General features: G+C 45.8%; 1 protein-coding gene across 1 annotated transcript in view; it reads left to right on the top strand.

Annotated features, from left to right (window-relative positions):
* Positions 1 to 308: 308 nt before the first annotated feature.
* The window catches only part of LOC144137824 (cytochrome P450 3A13-like), a 36,651-nt gene continuing 14,723 nt past the window's right edge, over positions 309 to 22,236 (top strand). The window contains exons 1-8 of the mRNA XM_077669830.1: positions 309 to 542; positions 3,989 to 4,094; positions 7,705 to 7,757; positions 12,465 to 12,561; positions 15,427 to 15,552; positions 15,750 to 16,008; positions 18,922 to 19,052; positions 19,727 to 19,806. Of these exons, the coding sequence (XP_077525956.1) occupies positions 496 to 542; positions 3,989 to 4,094; positions 7,705 to 7,757; positions 12,465 to 12,561; positions 15,427 to 15,552; positions 15,750 to 16,008; positions 18,922 to 19,052; positions 19,727 to 19,806 (899 nt within the window). The 5' untranslated portion in view covers positions 309 to 495. The remainder of the gene's footprint in view (positions 543 to 3,988; positions 4,095 to 7,704; positions 7,758 to 12,464; positions 12,562 to 15,426; positions 15,553 to 15,749; positions 16,009 to 18,921; positions 19,053 to 19,726; positions 19,807 to 22,236) is intronic.

Below are 22,236 nucleotides of genomic sequence, written 5' to 3'. Positions count from 1 at the left end.
ACAAGTTCTGGGTGGTCTCGCGCACAGCGCACGTGCGGCATGTGGAAGTCCTGTATATGCGAATAATACAAAATGACATAATTCAACACACATACGATGACGTATATGAAGTGCAAGGCATAACTCACAAAAAATTGCTTGTGCGCCAATTCTCATAAGCCCGCCAATGGGGAAGTCGGACTTAAGAATTCCGAGTTTCAGGGGTGAAAAATTCTAGTACGCAGCAAACAGGCACTGCCCGGTCGTTACTGCGCGTGCTGTGGGTTATCATCGCTTGCGGCAGGAAACGGAGCAGGTGCGGAACCTCGAATTGGGGCCCTCCACACGATTAGTGTATTTCGGGCCCCGAGGTAACGTAACCGGATGCTTTCGGGTCGCCAACATCAGTTCACGACCATCTGGGCGCTGCATGTTCGCATCGGGGAGTATAATAACTGCACTGCCAGCAACTGAGCTTTACTTCGCACAGTTGGCCTCAGCTCCCGCTTGGAAAAAATGTTCGCCGCTGCTTGCTTGGCGCTGTGCGCTGCTGCTTTGTACAGGTATTTCTTCTTCTGCCTTTTTTTTGGCCCTACTTCATCGAGTTGCGAAAAGTACGAGTGAAGTCTAGGTAAGCGTCGTAAAATTAGTACAGGGAATTTTAAATGTAAACCGTTTAAAGCCAAGAAACAAGTTGGCGTCAGTTTTCTGCGGACAACACTAGTTGTAAAATAAAGAACTGGCTGTTGTCATTGCTACCCGATTTCAGTTCAAGAGAGGGAATTGCTGGGCAAGTTGGTTCATAATGTATCAAAAACTTTCAGTGTGTACTATATTCTTACTATCAATGCATATGTTTTAGAATCTATCCTTACGCTGTGAACTTCAAGACGGTTTTATTAGGAAAACTAGATGAAGCTTTATTCATTCGCCTCCTTAGCCTGGTTAGTGTAATAACCCGCCAATGGAGTGCCTGTCTCAAAATGACCTGGGGCCGCACTGCACTCCGTCAGCCCGCCTCTCCAAAAAGTATACCGGGGCACGCCAGCGGGCCAATACTATGCTCTATGCTCGTCTGCGCGATCCCGCATGGACGCTTCGCCTGCGGTTACCCGATTTTCTACTTACGCCATTTAACACGATACCTTCTTCACACAATCACTGCCCTCACCAAAGTACCCGTTGTCGACAGCCTTCTGCAACATGTACCGCTCTCTCCTCCCGAGACATTTTCCGAAAGGGCGAAGTTGCCATTTGCACATCATCTGCCCATACAAACCATAACCACAGTGCCGCCCGGTGTTACTACAAAGGAGCACATTCCAGCCACCGCCCTAAAGCTCTTCGAACCTTGACAATATTGCGCAAAAATGCAGAACCGACACTTCCACATCACTGACTGCTGCTTTGTGGATACCTTCATCACGCACAACCTTTAGGGCCATGCTAAGCCGCGCACCATCATCCATGGCTACAGAACTCGCGACTCTGCGGGTGGCTTTCGCTTACATCGTCGAGAATCCCACCGAGAGTGGCCTAACTTCACGGAGGGAGAGAGAGAGAGAGAAAGAGAATAAACTTTGTTAAGAGCATCGTAATGTGGTGTGGGTTCCTCAGTCCAGGACTCCATTGGAGACCCCTGCCGGCATGTGCCTTTCCAGCAGCGTAAGCTGGGAATCGAGATCGGAGCTGGACAGCTCCTTCCCCACTGCTCACGGGAAGAGTGCGCGATTCTTTGAATTTTGGGGTTTGCCGAACACTCTCATACCATGTGGTTCAGGGTATCCGGGGCAGCGCAAAACTTGCACACCGGGAAGTACTGCGTTGGATAAAGCAAGTGGAGGTTGGTTGGCAGAGGAAAGGAGGAGGAGGAGGAGGAGGAGGAGGAGGAGGACGAGGAGGAGGAGGAGGTAGCCTTTATTGTGGCAGGAAGACTCTACGTGAAGTGGGGGAAGGGGAAGTAGAAGGGGAGGGGGGTTGTAACTTGGGACATTTTAATGCGTACAGTTCGACCCAAAACAGGTGGGCTCCTTGCTGAAGAGGCCGCGTGGGGTGAGGAGAGCAGGCTCACGACTCTAGACTGCTCGCGCTAGACCGCTTTTTAGGGAAAAGTGTGCAATTAAAGCCATCATGGAGGGTTCCAGTGTACGAGGGTCGATGGAAAGGTATTTGTTTGGAACTTCACGGACTCTTCGGCTGCACTCCGCTGTTTAGCGTTTTTACCGAAAGAGCAGATTGTGCTTGATATAGATGCTCTGCATCTCCAAGCTCTGCAGGCGCACCGTAATGTAGCACTCCCGTGAATCGTGCCCGTTGCGGAATAGCAGATAGCGTGAAGGCGGTCATTGCAGCATCAATCCCGCATGACCAACGTGCACCAAAGATAGGGACACCATCCTCCAGGAAAGATACTTAATTTTCTTGCATTTAGTGTCGCATGGAGGCTGCAGCGATCAACCTGGGCTGACGATCCCGTCATTGCGTGCCCCTGCATTCTATGGAGCCATAATGCAAATCGAAGATGCTATCTGGACTATACAAGCTAGAAAAAGGATCTTATTGCTAAGCACGCATATTTGATTTGAACATGTCCTCTGCTGTGAACACCTCTGTTGTGAACTCCACAGAGTCAGGAGCCCTCGTCAGGCACTCAATGCCTTTAGCTCCTGCCCCTTCAGCAGGAATTGTAACAACGTCTGCTGAAAAATAAAGCCTTCTTCTTCTACATCTTGCGCGGCTGAATGTCGCCGATTCACTGCGCAAGGAGTGTGCCTCGCAGCACATTTTAATCGGCCACTTTTGGTGATTATTCAACTGCGGTGCTGTAATAGACAAATGAAACGCGAACTCGAAAATATGAAGCAGAACGCACACACATCGCCATTTCTTTTCATGCAAGTTAACTGTACGCTTGGCTTACTTACGAAAACAAAGTTGAGAAATCTGGCTTCCAAATATACCAATATCGCGCTATTATTACACCTCCACGAACAGGATTTTCAAATTTTGCGTGTTCTGGTTCATATTTTCGTGTTTTCTTTCTTTATCTTCATTCAGAGATTACCCAGCATTTCATTTCATTTCGCATCTCATTTGTCTGTGACTGTACATGGTCATGTCCCGAACGTTACCTCCTGCACGACAAAATCTCTGTGTGCCTGCGAAACACAGGTCTGACGATACTCTGTACATAACTGACGTATATGTGGGCATCAACATTGTCAACATCATCATAATTTTCATCATCATCGTCCCCACACTCATCTGTCGCAGCAAGCTTAGCATTTTTACTCGGCTGACACCACCAGACAGGTTAAGAATTGTTAGCCCTCTCCGAACAACCTCCCCGACACTTCTACACAAGAAAATGTGGTACGCCCGCTTCCTACGCACCGTACTCACTGCGGTGTTTTCGCTAAAAGTACTGATCCCATGGGGTGTATTCGGTTTCAAAATACCGGCTGCGAAAATCCCTGCCCATAACGCTGCCGGAACTAGCCCAGATACGTTGCGCGTATAACAATAAATCATGCAAACTAACGCACATATGTAAGCTGTACAGTCCGCATTAGCAAAAACCAACAGGTTGCAAGTATTGCCGTCGTAACGTTCGCCGACGAAGGACCGGTGATGACCCAGCTCAACGCTGTAACAGCTGTTCGATACCTTTAAATACGACAATTGATTAATTGAAATTTGCAATTGATTGCAATTTATTAAAACCCTAATTTCGACAATAATAACTTGATATGTCGGCACATGAGATTTCTCGTTTTCAATGTAACTAAAAGAACAAAGCGGATGGGTAAACGGAAATGACACACCTTTGCAGCACGACAGGCTGAAACGGATGTAGCCAGCAGTACGGTTGTGCCGGCAATAAAATATCTCCGGGCATTCTGTTTTCTTTTTGCAATGTTCAGTTGAGTTCTCTTCTTCTATATTTGATGTTCAACGTCACACCCGACGTGACCATAAACACTAATAAGCACTTTCCGGTGACGTTCAGCCTTTACAGATGGCGCAAGCGAACGTTTTCCCATTTCAAGGACCTCGGCATACCTGGTCCCGAACCGAGCCTTCTATTTGGTAACCTGCTGGAAATCTGGCAAAAGGTAACGCTAATCCTTTTTTTTTCAGTAAAAACCCGCTTTGCGGAGTGGGTTTGTTTCCTCACACTAGCTTTGCAAAGAATTTACACACGCACTGAATACTTACTGTACTCACTGGGCCGCAAGACGTACCAGTTCCTGCTTGAGAAACGCTGTCGCATTTTTCCTCACATTCTGTTTCTAGCATTGGTTTTTAACAGCGGAGCGTTCGTAGGCTAATATCCCTCTTTTTGCGTCCGTACGGCGAAAAAAAAATTGAATGCAGCCCACACTAACGCGTAAGACGAAGGTAGCGAAGCTGCACGCAACCTTGACGACCATCACGATGGTTTAAGTCCACGTTTGCAGCCGAATTTTCTTTTTCTTGGTGGCCGCAACGACGTTTACTCCATCTTTGTTGCTATAACGGCGAAAAAGAAGGAAATCGAAGAAGCAGAATGAACGAACGGAACGCGCACACTTAAACTAGGTGCCCGCAGGAGCAACGTGTACCCTTCACGTGTTCTGTGTGGAGTAGGGGGCGTGATCCCTGTCCCCACAACCACAGCCGACTGAGCAAGCCGTTTGACTCTCGGGTACTGACTCACGTTCGTAGCCGAGAGGGTAAGACGGCTGACTGCAACTCCGTTGATCTCCGTTGACCAGACACAAGTTCGAATCCTGCCGGTGCCGGTGATTTCTTTATACTGTTATGATGAGTTTTGTGAGACGCCGGATTTGACGAATTGCTGAACAGATTCACTGTTAAAAGGCACTCCTTCTGCACTTGGGGACAACCTCTAGCTTCGGCTACACGTTCGCGTACACTGCCCCAAAAAATCTCTTTCCAGCAATGAGTCTGTGTTTAAAGTGAAGCCTACTTGTAAGATTGTTGTAAGCTTGGTCTTTGTAAGTTGGCTTTCCTACAAGATGTGCCACACAGTGAAGCCCACTCACTCATCTTTTCACCCTCTTTGTATGACTACCTGTTCTTCTCCGGCGCTACATATTTCGATATAAGATGGCATTTACCGCCCCTGAAAGATGTTATTTTTCAGCAATGCATTTGTGTTTTGAACTGAAGCCGTCTTTACAGAAATCCGGGTATGCTTGGTCTTTGTGAGCTGGCATTCCCACATTGTGTGTTCCTCAGCGAAGCCCACGACCGTCTATACAGCAGGTCGTGGTGAAGCCTAGTCAATATCCGCGCGGGTTGAGCGGGACTTTTCGGTCACCCCATAACGCACAAACAGCTCCGCTGGTTATCCGCCTTCCCAGAAAGGAATGAAACCTAACATGTTGTTTAATGGCAGTGTTGTACACGTTCCTCTAAAATAGGAACGAAACCTCGTTCCTCGTTCCTTCCCAATTTTGAAACGAGTTACCGTTAGAAGTTCCTTTATTTCGAAAGGAACGCGTTCCAGTTCCAGTTCAAAAATTGGCACGTTTCGTTACTTTAACGTTACATTCGATTTTTTAAATTAAAATATAGGGTCTGATAGGTAAAATAGAGTTCGAATTTTAAAACTATAATCGAACTACGTATATTATACGAATATGAACACCGCCGGCCGCAGATTATCTAGAAATAAAAAGAATCCAAAGGAACGCTCCCTGACAATTTTTTTTTCAGGAAGCACCGCACAAACCCCAGACATGTCTAACTGCGTTTTCGGTGCTCGTCTATTATAGGTGCAACACATATAATAGACGCAGTAAGGTTCCTGCGCGTCAGATGTGAATACAAAGTTACTCACGTGCAGGAAGGTAATTAAATTTCTTGCATTAGATTCAATATTACAGTTTATTTAAAATACTTTACAGGACCCTTTGCAGGATTTGGTTAAGGGGGTTACGAAAGTGAAGCGTTGCGGATCGTACAGCACAAATTTGCGAGTAAGAAAACACATTGCAGCAGGCGAAAGAATCCAGGTTGGTGCCGGAGCAGGCAAGATGACGTTCGATGATTCTCAAATGTCCGGTAGACCCACGAAGACCCAACTTGCTACTTGAGCAAACAAAACGAAAAAAACCAGCTGTCTCTCTCTCTCTTATGGTCAGTCTCGGCGCCGCGCGATTCCTGTGCCCGCGATAAACGAAGTTCACATAAAAAACATAGAAATGCTTAAATTATCTCAGCTAAACCAGAGTCTTCTCTGGCTAGACCAAGCTAACTCACGAGGGGCTCCGCGTTCTGTCAACCGACCGGACTCAAGCTTCTGTAAATGGACTTTACAGTTCTCGCTATGAATGTCCAAGAACACCAAGCACTTCGGTTTTATTACACTAAAACCAAGCCTCGAGGACCTACTAAGTTGTAACTAACACACACTGGGCCGCTGATTGGCCAGGTCAACAAAACCCAAATATTTGTGCACAAACAATCACGTGATCCACACTAACACTTTCACTCAAACTTCCAGGTATTCATCAAGGCACAAGTATAGCACAGGTTTAACTTGAAACCGACCAACTACAGCAACTATGAGAGCTGGAAGTTGACCTTCGGGCGGCCTCTGTCAGGTATTGTCCATACAGCGCGCGACGAAAATATGCCCAACAGTGACAGAATTACTGCCCTTTGTCAACACGACGCTTGCAATACAAAAGCACCTTGCACTCCCGTTGGCCCATTCCCGCCAGATCGGCGACAGACCGCGCCGTGACGAACTGCGCGCGTACTCTGTAACTTCGAGCACTACAACATTCCGAGACACTGCGGTGCGCCCAGCTCTTTTGAGAGCCGGCGACCCTTTGAATGACCTCACAGCGAGCGCAACTGCCCCGACAACAACGCACCCGCGCCTCCCGAGCACTAATGCTGTAATTACCCCTGACAATATACAGAAGGGGTGGTTTCACAGGGAACCTGCGGCGCCAACAATTCTATCGGCCAGACGGGCATTTTGGCCACCCCAGACAAACGATGAAAGGTGAAAAGCATTCTTGCGGCAGCGCTGTTCACCCGTCGAACGCCACGTAAGCTCAACCGGCATGAAAGCAAGCCTAAGCTGCGAACCACTGCGTGGTTATTTTTCTGCCTTTAACCTTTGAGGAAGCACAATCCGCTGAAGAGCGGGCAAATTGGGCAGCTTATAGGAAGAGAAACACAACGACTTGTGATTTTTGTACTCGAGCTTTGGCAACAAAAACAGCCAAATCCTGGTGATGTAACGGCAGGAACGCCGTTCCTGCCGTTCCTTCAAAAATCTAACGAGTTACCGTTACAGTTCCACCGATCCTTAATGGAACGGTGGCGTTCCTTCGTTCCTCCAAAAAGGAACTAGTTCCAGGAACGCCGTTCCTGCCGTTCCTTCAAAAATCTAACGAGTTACCGTTACAGTTCCACCGATCCTTAATGAAACGGTGGCGTTCCTTCGTTCCTCCAAAAAGGAACTAGTTCCAGGAACGCCGTTCCTTGGAACGCCGTTACGTACAACACTGTTTAATGGCTAATCAGATGACCAAAGATATGGATAACTCGATGGTTTCCGGTTCTCCTATCGCATCCTCATTTTTTCTGCCTCCCTTTAATGCCTGTTACCGTTGGGCTTGCGTCGTGTGTATGTTTCCAAATGTAAAGAATGTTACCAGCGAGCCTGTGCGGCGGCCCTGATCGCATCGCTCATTGCAGGGTATGGCTCGTGCATCGAGCGAGTGGCTGAAGCAGTACGGAGACGTCGTCGGGTAAGCCGCACGTAGTTTGCAAAGACTTCTGCAAAAAAAGAATGCATGTTGATAATTAACAGGAAATATTCCTGTGAATGCTATACATGCGCCGGAACAACGTTTGCTTGGATAGAGTACGGTTTCATTTTTTTCTGTTTCTAGCAGTCGGCGTGCGCTTTTGCAATTGTGCGCAGGTACAATAAGAATTTGCGATTAACATGTATAACCGCCACTAGCCTAAATTCATGCTAAGATTCTATTTATCTGTTGCTTACGCGCCTTATACCCTAAATTTAGGCAATAAAAATACCATAAACGTTACCGCCGCTGCTGTATAAATACTAATTTCTTTGCGTTGATACATTTGCTAATGTGGGATAATTAGAGCCGCCATTTCTTCCTCCGCTCAATAAAATCAAGGTTGACCTAATTCGAAACCACCTTAAGACCCTAACCTAGCATCTAAAGATAAGTTCGTGGGGGGAGGGGGGGGTGAGCATGCTGAAAAAATGTGTGCGTGTGAACGAAGCACACCAGCCAGAAAGCACAAGATGTAGAAGCGAAGCTCTAAATTTTCACGTGAATTCTGCATTTCAAGAAGGCTGGCTACTTTGTATGTATGCATGTATGTATGTATGTACGTATCTATGTATGTATGTAAGTTTGTATGTATGCATGTATGTGCGTATGCATGTATCTATGTGTATGTATGTATGTATGTATGTATGTATGTATGTGCGTGCGTGCGTGCGTGCGTGTGCGTTTGTGTATCCACCCTGTTTTGCGCTGGTCTGCGCACGGTTGTAAAGTCGAAGCGTTGTCGTGAATTGATTTTCCCACTCAGCTGAATCACCGATTCATTTTAACTGCGGAGCTGTTCTAGCGCAGGCTTGACGACAGCCTCTGCTTGTATCGTGTCACACTGTCTGTCGAGAATGTTTCCCCGCCGCGCAAAAACCGGTTCCCAGTATAAAAATATCATTAAAAAAGCGCCGTATGGTCTTCAATTTTGATCCAGAATTGCTTATAATGCCCCCCAAAAATGTCTTCCTAGCAATGCATTTGTGCTAACAGGCAAAACTGACTTTAATCTTTGTAAACTTGTAATAGTAAACACGTAAAGCAAGTGTGGCGGACAAATGACGTGGGAAAGCGGTAACAGACAGTCCAGCATAGACTATAGTTTAGTATCCGAGACAGCATACGAAGGGTTGCGGGAAATGAGGATAGATGAAAATGGAACAGACAGCTTAGGAAGCGACCACAAGCGGCTTAGCTTTCACTTTGGAGGCGCAACCTGGACAAATTTAGAAATAGGTAAAATAGGAGGAACTAATTTGTACAATGAGCAGTTACAGATCATCGCTGATAGATAGGAAAATAAAATCAATAAATACCCAGATCAAAATTGGTATTACTACGAAATGATTGCGTTCATAAAGGGTAAGATGAATGAAGCAAAGCAATGAAACCGATGGAAAGGGAATAAAAAGCCGAGAAGCTGGTGGAATAAGGAAATAAAGGAGGCTATTTACCAGCGAAGAAAGGCGTCGAAAGAACACAGAGAAGCAAAAAGAACTGGTATGGAACCGGAGGTAGTGAAGGAAAAATGGGATATCTACCGTGGGAAAAAACTAGAAGTGCAGAAAATGGTGCAAGCAAAGATCAAGCAGAAAAGCGAACAATGGATGACAGAAATACGGATAAAGAGCAAAAGCGCATCCAAGAATTTTTAGGACCATGTAAAATTATTAAGCTCAAAAAACGATATCCATAAAAAATTACTGATTGATGGTGAGGAGAAACATTTATAAGGAAGCACGCGTTGGCGCATGTTCATCGAGTGATTTGTGAGAAGTTTAGGGCAATAGTGGTAGGGAAGCCTGAACCGAAAACATCAGCGCCACAGAAGACTGCGGAAAGGGAAATAAGTTGGAGCAACCTTGACTGGAAAAAAGGAGAACAAAATGTTTCCCCCCAGGACGGAATACCAATGCAACTGATAAACCTGCTTGGACCTAAAAGTAAGGAATCGTTTATGAGGGAAATAGATAAGGTGATACAAACCAAGCAAATATTAGAGGACTGGCTAGAAAGTAGGATGAATTTAAATACAAAGGCAGAGGCGACAAAGCCAGTATTGATTCATACAGACCACTCACAGTAACGTCAGTGGTGTATAGATTTGTTGATTGATTGAAGGGTTTAACGCGCCGACGCAACGCAGGCGATGAGGCGCGCCGTAGTGAAGGGCTCCGGATTAATTTTGACCACCTGGGGATCTTTAACGTGCGCCGAAATCTCGTACACACGGGCGTTTTTGCTTTTCGCCTCCATCAGAAAAGCGGCCGCCGCGGCCGGGAATCGAACCCGCGACCTCGTGCTCAGCAGCGCAGCGCCTTAGCCACTGAGCCACCGAGGCGGGTTGTATAGATTCGTAATTCAGGCGATAAAATCAGAAATTCAAGCATGGATGGAAGAAAATGGAATACTTGGGGAACTGCAGAATGGAATTAAACAAGACAGGCGATTGGATGATAATTTTTTCGTGATAACGCAATGCATTGAAATTGCGAAAGCGCAGAATAGACCATTATGGATTGCGTTCTTGGACCTTAAAGGGGTAAATGACAACATAAACAGAGAACTGCTGTGGAGAATGTTGAAACTCCAGGGATTAGATGATGAATTAATACAGTTCCCTATAACAATCTATAAAGACAATAGAGTGCACCTTACATGGGAAGGACAGAAATGCTCCCAGCAGGTCAATATCCATCGGAGACTGAAACAGGGATGCCGTTTGAGCCCAATACTGTTCATGCTTTACATGGCATGGTTAGAAAAGAAACTGGAAGAAAGTCAAGTAGGGTTTAGCCTAACCCATATGCTGCAAGGCGAAGTGGTACAACAGAGTACTCCGGGAATGTTATACCCAGACAACGTTGTTCTTTTAGTTGATAACAAGACCTATATGCAACAGATAATAAATATCAGCGGCCAGGAAGCCACCGACCCCGGGTTAAATTTTAGTGCAGAAAAATCAGGAATAATGGCATTCAATGACGCTACCACTGACTCAGTGTCTATCCAGCAAGGCGAATTACCCCGAGTGAAGGAATACAAATATTTGGGAGTGTGGATAAACGAAGGGGATAACTAATTAAGGACTAACAAGGAGCAACTTAAGGGTAAGGGAAAGCGAAACACAGCTATAATGAAGTATAGAGCTCTGTGAGGGTATAACAAATATGAAGTAGTGAGAGGAATGTGGAAAGGAATAATGGTTCCGGGTCTCACATTTGCGAATGCTGTACTCTGCTTAAAATCAGACGTTCTATCAGGCCTTGGAGTGAACCAGAGAATGGTAGGAGGTTTGGCCTTAGGCGCGCATGGAAAAACAACTAACGAAGCAGTACAGGGAGATATGGGCTGGGCGTCGTTTGAAGTTCGAGAAGCACAGAGTAAAATATGTTTTGAGATGAGGTTGAGAGCAATGGATCAACGAAGGTGGGCAGCTAAGGTTTTTAGGTACCTATACTTGAAAAGCGCGGGCACGCAATGATTAAGGAAGACTAGAAGGCTAACAATGAAATACGGAAAGAACAGTGGAGAATCCAAAACAGCCAAGTTAGCCAAAAAAGAGGCAAGGCAGATTGAAATGAATAAATGGAGAGAAAAAATGGAAGCTAAAACGTCATTAGAGATGTACAGGGCTAAGAAATTGAACATCAGAAAGGAACATTTCTGCGATAATTCCCAGGGCACTGCTTTGCTTTTTGAGTCAGAGCAGGGGTCTTGAGAACTAAGAGCTTTGTGGGGAAGTATTCACAAAATGATCGGGTATGCGTAGTCTGCGGCAAAGGAACAGAAACTATGCGGTACATAGTGTTAGAATGTGAAGGTATCCATCAAAATCTGCATGAGGGAAATATTCGGCTTCCAGAAGACCTAGGATTTAAGGGTAGCACAGAGGAAGTTAACTTCAAGGCTGTCGAGGGGACGAACAGAAGATTAGAATGCTGGTGAAAGAAAAGCAGAAAGGGGAATATTGCCTAGTACAGTTACCACCTGTAACAGAAAAAAAAAAAATTTGTGCCTAATAAGCTTTTTGTGCCTGCCCTAAGCAGCGTTAGTGTTAAACCAAGAGTATAAAACATAGGTATATTAGTCCTTTTTGGTAAGATGACATGTCGTCACCCGCTACAAAGCGGAAACCAATAGCAATCGTCATCATCGCCGTCAAGCTGGCTTTTCCATTTTGCCCGTTGCGCTGTGAACCATCTACGGAGGGAGCATTATTATAGAAAACGGCTCTAACTATTGTGTTATCAGAAGTACCCCGAAAAAAATTGCAGGACAATTCGCCGATAAAGAAACTCTAACATTGCGCCGAGATTAATTTACGTGCCTTAATTGTTATTTCACAGTGAAATCTTAAACGTTACTTTCTGCTGTCGATACATGGCTATTTACGGAGGGAGCAGGGTTAAAACAAACTGCCGTATCACCGGACGTATGCAGAAACAAACTACAAGAGAATTTTCCGCTAAAACGACTTTAACCTTACGCACCACCGCTTCGCTGGTCAAGCTTCTTCACGGAGTGGAAGGGCGCTGAATCTGGTTTACCTCATAATTCCCGAAAAGTACTTCCAGCAATTGTTGCACCACGTTTCTTAGTACGGCAGCCATTAATTTCATGTTATCATTGTTGATTTTTCAGTTACTACAATGGCATGATGCCAGGCATTGTACTTCGGGACCCTGAACTGATCAAACGCATCTTCATTAACGACTTCCACTACTTCACTGGAAGACAGGTAAAGTGTCGTCAACAGTCATAATTACGAGATCAGTTTAGCGTTAAATCAGTACTATTTATGCTGTGTTGTAATAGACGTTACTCGACGTTTAAATTTAGAGCACAGGAAGTATTAACATGAAACGAAAACTACCAACATCAGACGACGCTGCATTCGAGTCCACCCTGTTTAGGTGAAAAGAAAGGCATACACCGCGCGTTTGGTTGCAGCTGAGTGGCCGCTTGGCAGGGCGTGATGGTCGGGGCTGTCTTTTTATACTAGGATATCATATCATTCTTGATACTTGAAACTTGAAACTTGAAACTTGCAGATTGCATTCCCGGCCGATAGTGCCGACATGCTTGTGAACCGCCTGCCGCAAAAGCGTTTGTTAGAGCAGCTTACACGTGTTTGCACTATTGTAAAGTACAGTGTGGAGCTTTCTTTCGTTCCCTTGCGTATGGAAGTGCTCTTCAAGCTTTGTCGCCACCAGCTATGCACCGTACTCCATAACTGACTCAGCACCGAGCGCAATTCAAATCTTTCAAATGCCTTCTCAGCTTCTAACGCACTCTATTTAAAAGCAGGTATTAATGTTTTGTATATCACGGCAATGAAATAGCCAGGGTGGACGCCCAGAACCACGAAGAATTCCCAGACACAGCCGCTTGGTAAACATGCGAGTGTTGGTCTTCTTTCGGAGGAATTAGTTAAAACACACAATGTAGTGGAACACACGCACACACGCAAGCACGCACGAACGCGAAGAGGAGAGGAGGTCCTATTCTCTTCTGCTTTACACTCATCCCTCACTGATTGTCATTGGGAGCGGGATCCGGCATGTGCCGTAGTTTCTTCCATACGCTAGACGGGAACTTGGCAAGCGAGCTGCATAAGAAATGATCTAGCTTAACGCTTCAACAGTCTTTAATGTGGTTCTCCCGTAGTGGCACGAACCCATGGATTTTGTAAGCATAAAGATAGCGTTGGCGTGGACACACTTCGTTGTGAACGTGCGTGCACATGGAACGTTTTTTGCCCTCGAGCGAGCACTCTTAAGAAAAGTGCGTGGCACTTACTAAGAGAACACTAACCAGTTACTTGTCACAATATACACAAGGTACTTAGTTCTTTACTAAGTGGTCATGCGTAACCTGGTGAAAAAACTACGTGTGACAATATGGATCGGCTGAGTGCGCAGCACGACATACACACATTCAACACGCACATATCTGACTTAGACAACAAATAAAGTGAGCAAGAAAACCAACGGGTTGCAAGAGGAAAGCGAGTATACCTTTTTTACCTTAGAAATACATCTGTTCTTCATGCTTTTATAGCCAGCGGCGGAAAGTCCTCTGATAGACCCAGTGGGCTTGTCGCGAAAATTAGATATTTTAGCGAATACTTTTAGAATTTGGCATTTTAATGGGATAATATACAAGTCAGCATGTGGATTTGCAAAAACGTTGTCATCGTGATTTGGGGTGAGAAAACCGCTGTGGTTATAATGTTGAATAATTGAAAGAATTTTGTTACTATTAGTGACTGTCAGTATCAAACAAGCAGCTGTTACTAAGTGCATGGTCTGGAGTGGTAACGATAGCATTTAGATTCCATACTTAGTGGCAGGACCTACGTACCGTTCTCGGGGAAGTAAACTTCGTAAGGAGTTCGTAAATACAGCCCGTTACTACCTTTTCCCTAGAATTTTTCTTTAGAGTGAGGAGCATATGGCATAATGTGATGAAGGCACGCCGCGTCCTGCCGCATCGCGCATCATCCCATGAACGGCGGTGATAAGGTGAAATTTGCCTTCCTCCATTTTGACACCCGTTTCCAGGTACAGTTCACCGACAAGCACGCCGCTGGCTCAGACAGCTATGATCTGATAACGAGGCGTCACAGTCTTGCGTACGGCAATTAGCGTATATGATGGCTGTATCGGAGCGGCGACGCTGTGATGCCTATAGAGTTTGCACTCTGCCCCTTGAGCGGCTACCGCTACTTACTGACGACGCGGCAAGGCGCTCCCTCGCCTGTTTATTCACCGGTCGAAAAGGCTGCGCCATTTTTTCAACGCGTTTCCAATTGTTATATACCGGCAAGGTTGCAAGCTGGGCTGTTTGGAAAGACATTCTTGGATAAAACCAGCGCTCAGACACCAGCGGCTGTCCTTGTGTTGCACTTCCTTCGTCTTCGTCTGAGTTCGCGCTGGTTTTATCCAAGAATGTTATATACCACTTGTAGAGCCAAAATATTCAGCACCGATCTTTCGTTATCACCTCACTCAAGCGCGTTTAGACACTACTCTGTATGAAAAGAGTTCTAGTGAATTTTCTGTGGAAGCATGAGGCGAGGCGGAGCTGCCCCACTTAAGATTTCCGCCCCGACTTTAAGCAAGGCACGTGGAGACCCTGCCGCCCCGTGGTGCCACATTTCATCCAAGAGTGCGCCCGATACAGCTTGAGTCATACCTCAACGTGACTGTTCACTGTGTTCATGCCCTGTGTACTTCTTCCGTTATATTCTCTCGTGTGTTTCTAAGCTGTAAAAACCTAGCACACATCGGCGCTACTCTAAAATCACTCTAAGATGAAATCGCTGCATCCACAAAAAAACTGTTTTTGTTGCTTTTTCTTCTCTCGCAACTAAACGCAAAGCTACTGTCTGTCTTGTCTTGTGCTGTGAGCCCCACAAGAAGGTATGCATGCCCTTCACAAATTGTTGGAAAATTTTGGTGAGAAAATTGTGGGCTCTACGCAGTAAATACGTAACGCGGGTGCTTCTTATAACTGCTCGTGCAATTTCCATCAGGTGCACCAGTTTACACCAACTATATTTTTTTCAAACCGCCCAATGTGTAATCTCCCGTGAAACCAGATTATGACCATCGTGTCCAAGAACCTTCCCATCAACGAAGTAAAGCTGACCAGGTTGGCTGGCGACGACTGGCGTTATCTCAAGAACATCGTCCTTCCCGCCTTCAAAACAAGCAACATTAAGAAGGCAAGACCACCTTTCTTTGCAACGACTTCAAGCGATAGAGGTGCAAGAGGATTTAAACTGATGTTCACTTTAAGTAAACATTTTTTTCCATCTTCAAAAGTACTCTGGTTATTTTGAGAACGTAAATGTAATGTGTTGCGCGAATACGGAAGTCAACCCTGCTTCTCCTTCTTATCCTTTTCTTGGGGGGAACGCAGGCTTTCCCGCTCATGAAGGAGTGCATTGAAGAGTGCTTCAGCGTGATCGATTCCAAGCTACCCACCTCAACCAGCGAACTCGGCGACGGCTGCGTGGAGCTGTTCGAGCTCTTCTGCAAGATGGCGATAGACGTCGGCTTGCAGATGTTCGCCGGCGCCCGCACGCAAATACAGCGCAAGAACGGCGCCGCAATGGCCATTGTCCACGCGTCACGCCAGAGCGTCGGACAGTTCGGCGGCGTAGCACTTTTCCTGCTCAGTGAGTGAACGCGCCTTCCCACCCACAGGCTTGAGGAATACTTCGCAGAGAGAGAGAGAGACAGAGAGAGAGAGAGCGAGAGAGAGAGAGAGCGAGAGAGAGAGAGAGAGAGAGAGAGAGAGAGAGAGAGAGAGAGAGAGAGAGAGAGAGAGAGAGAGAGAGAGAGAGAACAACATATATATCTGCATTTGTGAGACAACTAGGGCTTCGCACACACCATGCTCCGTTCGGGCCGCAAAGAGAAAAAAAATTAAACCGCGAGAATTCCCAACAGAGGTCGACGACACACCTCCAATCGTCATGGCCAGCCACTCAGTTCCAAAAAAAATACACGGAGATCGTATGCCATCATCGCAGACAACGCCTCATTTACCCTCCTCCTCACCCATCACTCAATACACAAGACTCACGAATCTGGCGCCGAATCCAAACACAGACTTACTACAACATAACAATTTTACATACATTTCACCAACTGTTTTTCCTACAACTGCACAACATGCAATACACCAAAAAACTCCCCCCACCTCCCCGAAGGGGATCGTGCGGAAATGCAAATGCATTGGGTGCACCGATGACTGCGCTGCGGCAAGCAGTCACGGAGAGAGGCGCGCGCTCCACTGCATTTATATATATTTTTCCGAGCGCAGCGAGCGGAGAGAGGGTACGCGGAGAGGAGAGAGAGAGACCCGCGCAACACGCCCGCCCCGCGCGCGAGCTCTCTCCGCCGAGCTCCGCGATGCGAGCGCCCTCACACGCCCGAGCGCGCTCCTCCTCTCCACTCACTCTCCGCTACTCCGCCCGAGCTCCGCGATGCGAGCGCCGTCACACGCCGAGCGCGCTCCTCCTCTCCCATTGCCCTCCGCTACTCCCGCCCGAGTTACCACGTGCTCCGGTTGCTAGGCGCGCCACAGCTGTTGCTAGGTGCACGCCGGGCAACGCACGACAACCCCCGACTAAGAAATGCATTCGCATTTAAAACCTCCTATCGCCTCGTGTGGGAGTATGTCAAACAACCCAACCCAATGCCACCCCCTAATCTGGAGCCGTGAGAGCATAGGCTGGCCAGCTTCCAGCTCGAGGATCAGGAGTAGCTGATCTTCCGGGCGCGGGCTGCTGCAGGGCCTGAAGGCGGCCTGAACTAAGGCCACCACCCACTCACCTTCCCCCTCCCCTTTCCCTCGAAAAAAAAAAACTTTATTCCTCCACCTACTCCCGTAAAAATCGTTTCACTGCAAGAAGGTGAGCAATGAACGAAAGCCAACTTCATGAATAATATGCTACGGCTTAAAAGCAAGTTAGTTTTGTTCTTAAGCTACTCCTATGCACGTACCCTCCCAGTCGATTTTGCAGGGAGCCTGATAACTGCGGCCAAAAAGCAAATCTGGTTTGAAAATTTTCAAATTCAACCGCTTGTATGTGCCAAGACGTTGACGCTGAGAGGCTGCGGTCTGTGCATATCTTGACCGGTTATAGGGTTACGTTCCTTCCTCTGTTAAAACTTAGGTGTGGTTCACGAAGTGACAGTGAATAGGGATACCACGGCGTCGCTTTGCGATAATTCGTCTGATTATCCATGGTAAACAATTCGCTTTTTGTCAAATTGACGCCGTTCGGTGCCTCCATATTGACGCTGTATTGACGCTATTGCCTTCAAATGCATGTTCATCAACGAATTTATGTATCCTTTGTTCGTCCGATATATTACCAAGGTTTAACTGAAACTTCCTGTCCGCTGTTTTTTTTTCGGCGCTTCAACTAGGCATCCGAACCAGCTGACGAAAATCTCAATTTAGTTAGTTCGATATTACGAGCATGTTACTGCGTGGGGGTTGAAGGCAGATCGCCTGGTGACATTGAAGCTGTCCTAATACTCATGTTGCCGTGACAACTTCTGTTTTCTGAGCGGGATGAATGCTCGGCCTTAGCCCAGCCCCTATGGGCTCGCCGTTTCTCCGAGTGCAGTGGCAATGACAACACCAACAGGTAGGCTGTTTCTCACAGCCCACCTGTGAGAAACAGAAAACCATTGCTGCACTCGCAGAAACAAAAGTGCTGCGAGAAGTTTCTCTTTATCAGTCGCAGAATATAATATTACATTCGCTATGTTTAACCACATACTTGAGAATGTGCTCTCGTCGAATGAAAACGGCTTGGGCTGGTTAGATAGCAGCATTTGATGCCATGTCGAGTGCCATAATCAGATCGCTGTGCGTAGGTGCCCGTCATGTTTCCGAACATAGTGGGTTCTAAACGATTGGCAATGAGCGTAGTAATTTGTTTTTCTGTCCGCAGCAAATTTCACGGAGATTTGACACAAATGTACTATGCGTTGGGTGACCCATATGCGTTGGGTGACATTTCGACGCAAGAATAGATGCAAAGATATGTTTTCTTTTTTTCTTTCGCTTTATCTCAAAGCCTACTCACAAGCACAACTAAACTTTTGCGTACATCTGCATGTATTTTTGCGTTTTTCTGTCAAAGACTTGAGTATATTGTTACGTGCCTGCGTTCACACGACTGTAGTGCGTCAAAGGGGCTTGAAATTCAGCTGTATCATGTTGGTAATTCTCTGAGCTTACCTCATTTGTTTCATTTGTCATATCATCAAAAAAGTGGATTTTATGCGCATTATTATCATCAGTTTAAATTCACTTTGTCGCCTTGCTTCCTCTGGGCGCTTGCCGAAAAATACTGGTGCTTTCGAACCCGAAAATTGTCACAGCTCTACCAATGAAGCACCATCTTTTGTTGCGTGGAGTGACCTATGAATATTTGCTAACATTCTTGTACTGTTGTTCGGAAGTGACGGTAACACGCCTACTCTTCGCCAGCGTTTTCTAGAAATGTAATTTCGAGTGCAAACGCGGGCTGCGTAATGCATTGCACGAATGGCTGTTCCCGTTCCAGATCTTCTTCCCAACATTCCCCTGCTGCACAGGGTCTTGCTTGGCCTGCGATCGCTATTTATTACACTCCCTTCGGACGAAATGTTGGAGAGGATGCTGCCCATCATCAACCACCGCCGCGCACATCCTGATGTAAGCGTCTGATGCTCTATTCCCCCAACCCCTCGCCGCCCCTTTTTGTGCGTATGTGCTTGCATTTAGAAATTCGTGGTTGATCCCTAAACCCAGTTGTTATCTGTTTTTCAGTCAGCTTGATAACTCACTTCAGTCCCCATTTTGCGGCAAGAAGTAGCCACCTTGCTTAGCAAGTGACACCCCAAGTGTGGAAAATAAGTCGATTGATTGTTGGGTTTAACGAGCCGAAGCTACAGTTGTGCTATGAGGCCCGCCGTTGTGGAGGAGGGCTACGGATTATTAACCTAGACCCAGTTGGCGGGGGTGGGGTTGGGGTGGGGGGCATCTTTAACGTTAACAGAAGTCTCGACACGCGGGCGTTCGCGCTTTTAGCCTCCATTTGAAAAGCGGCCACTGTGGCAGTAATCGATACTGCGTCCTTGGAAATCAGGGCGAACTAACCTGTCACGACCGCTGTGTCGTTATCGCTCAAAAATTTCTTTACCCGGATTCTGTGCTAATTTGTCTATACTTTCTGAATAAACAGGTATTACTCGGACACTAAGAATAAGTATTTAGGTGTATTTACTGTAGGTGTACTGGTTGATTTAATTCGTTTTGTTTAATTATGGTTAAAATTCTTCATCCGTTCTTTTTTCATCGAAATATATCCATATAATGGTTTCCAACAGCCAAGCAAAGAGGACGTCCTGCAGCTTCTGATCAACGCGGAGGTAGAAGATGCAAACGCAGCAATCAAAGCCGAAGGCAAGTACTCAACACGCATGCGCAACTTAGTTTTCTCCGATATAGTGGCTCACGGACTGGTAAGTTAAACGGGTGTACTAATTGCCGACAGCAGTAAGGTCAAAAATTCATTCCTGAAAATTGTGCTTCGTTTTCCCCCTTATTCCCTGATGTAATTTCAACTTCGTCAAATTGTTATGCGCCTCTTTTCCCACTGCAAGAACTGTAAACTTGCGCATTTAATCACAACCAAAAAGCAAGCCGCAAAACAAGAAGCAAAATCCTTCCTTTTTTATGTATTTTGGTGCCGATGCAATAAAGCGCTCATCTTCGCCTGGGATAATCCTGATTGCGAAAAGCTTGGCGGTCCTTTTCTCCAATTTTGGGGGGCCATGATTCAGATTGTAAAACATTGTTAAAAGCTGAAAAGATGAGCGCAGTCCACTATGGTAGAAAATGTGCATAAACGTCAACTGTTCTCAGTGCGTGGGCTTTGATAAAACATTACAGAGGCTTAAATCATGTACTTCCCAGTACTCATGAGTGTAGACGTGATTTTAGGCGAATGCCTATTTTCTTCGTTGCGCTCCTATCGCCCCACTTTGATATATGAGCATAAATTTCAGGTTAAGAAGGATGCTGTTTTATAGTGTTTATAAATGCCCATTTTGCCGTCTGTGCTTAGGCAGTGTTTATACTGTGGACCAGACCACAGGATAATTAATTCTGTGGACATTTACAGGGTATAGTTGAGCCTTATTCATCTAAAGCGACCTTAAAAGATACCAATCCACACTTATTAGCATAATAACGTGTAGAATTAACTCAAGATAACGTTACAGCTAAAAGATTTACTTAAAAAAAGAGCCTCACAAATCCTGGCACTCGAACCCAGGCTGTTAGCGTGAAAACCGAGGGCTGTACCACTGCGCCACAGAAAGAGACGAGCGGGGCCCCTTCAGCAGTGTCTCAACACTGAACATAACCCTGTAGTCTGGTCCACGGAATAAAGCTGAACATTATTCTGTGGTATCGTCCACAGAATAGGCAGTGCGTTAGGGCTTAAATGCCTACTTTAAGAATCGGTGTCTATGTGACACTATTTAGCCTCAAGTTCCTCTTTCAGGTGCAGTTTGAAAAATTATACATGTAAGATGGCAACACTGACGGCTCGGAATTCTACGGGGTTAAACCTAGTCCTCTAGGTCAACAACCTCTCGCAAAACAACCGCTAGCACCAGGAGAATGGGACGCTCATTCTCAGTGACAAGAGCAACAATTTCGAATCCAAGTATATGAAGATGGTGGTAGTTCGCTTTTGTTTCCACAAATACATCCTTAGACTACGTTCCCTGTGCTGTCCAAACAGATTTCTTCAAATACATGCAGTCGCATCCTCGTTTCCACAAGTATTCTCAAATGCAACTCTATTGTCGACGCAAGGCTTAAGCATCGAACACGTCTATGTTAGCAGATCAATGCTATATAGGTTGAAGAGCCAACTGTGAAATATCACTGCTCACCTGCATTTCCTTGCGCCTTAAAATCAACAAGCCGATGGGCTCTAAAGCACGCTTTTCCGTCAAAAATCTGTTCGGCTGGTGAACACCTTTGAAAAACGCTCTTCAAATGTGTGGTAGTGTATTTAGCAGTGTTGAGATGTCTTCCCTGAACAAATGGATAATATAATTGTACACGTGAAAACTGCTAGAGCTGTACCTAACAGTCCTCGTAAGAGAATTGTCGTCTCTCTTGCGTTTATTATTTCTTTTGTTTTTGTTGTGTCGTATTTAAATTGCATAAGATAGACATAAAGTAGCCTTTTTAATCAGTATTACAGCTGTCAAGTATTATTTTTTTTTTACTGTGGCTGAGAAAGGCACAGTCGCTATTGAACATGAGCAGTGCCCTTGCTGAATCTCCAGTTTTATGGGCCAATTGAACGGCTATGTTCAACTTTCGGCGCCTTTGTGCCATCATAAGCCATAACATATCTTTTTCCTGTCGTAGATACAGGTCGCTCACGTCTTCGTTCGGAATAATTTGCATGTATGCAAAAATTTGTTGTGCCTATATTTGCCACGTTGGAGACCTGAAACGTCGTTTTGATAGCCTATTTTTGGCGCCTACGACCGGCCTAAAATAATGCCTAAATATCCGGCCTATGCTAATCAATATAAATTTCCTAGTTTCAAAGCCCACGACTGCCTCTTTTACCCTTTTACTTTTTCATGTGTTTTAGAACAAGAATTCTGATTTTAAAATCAACGCCTGCTTTTCTTCCCTGGGAATCTATTACTGTCTGCTTTTTTTATGAGCTTGTATTGTTCCCCGTTTTTAAATGGTCAGATGGCACCAACAACTATTCGAAGCACTGATGTAGCCGGTGGTAGCTCACGCATCTTTCAATTCTGTGGTTTCGAAAGGCCGTACCAAAAAACAAATTCAAGTAAAG

Source organism: Haemaphysalis longicornis, unplaced genomic scaffold (genome assembly GCF_048455015.1).
Source record: "Haemaphysalis longicornis isolate Haplotype H1 unplaced genomic scaffold, Haemaphysalis longicornis Haplotype H1 scaffold_5, whole genome shotgun sequence".
NCBI classification, from domain to species: domain Eukaryota; kingdom Metazoa; phylum Arthropoda; class Arachnida; order Ixodida; family Ixodidae; genus Haemaphysalis; species Haemaphysalis longicornis.
The sequence above is the reverse complement of the archived record's forward strand: the minus strand, read 5'-3'. Positions and strand labels throughout refer to the sequence as shown.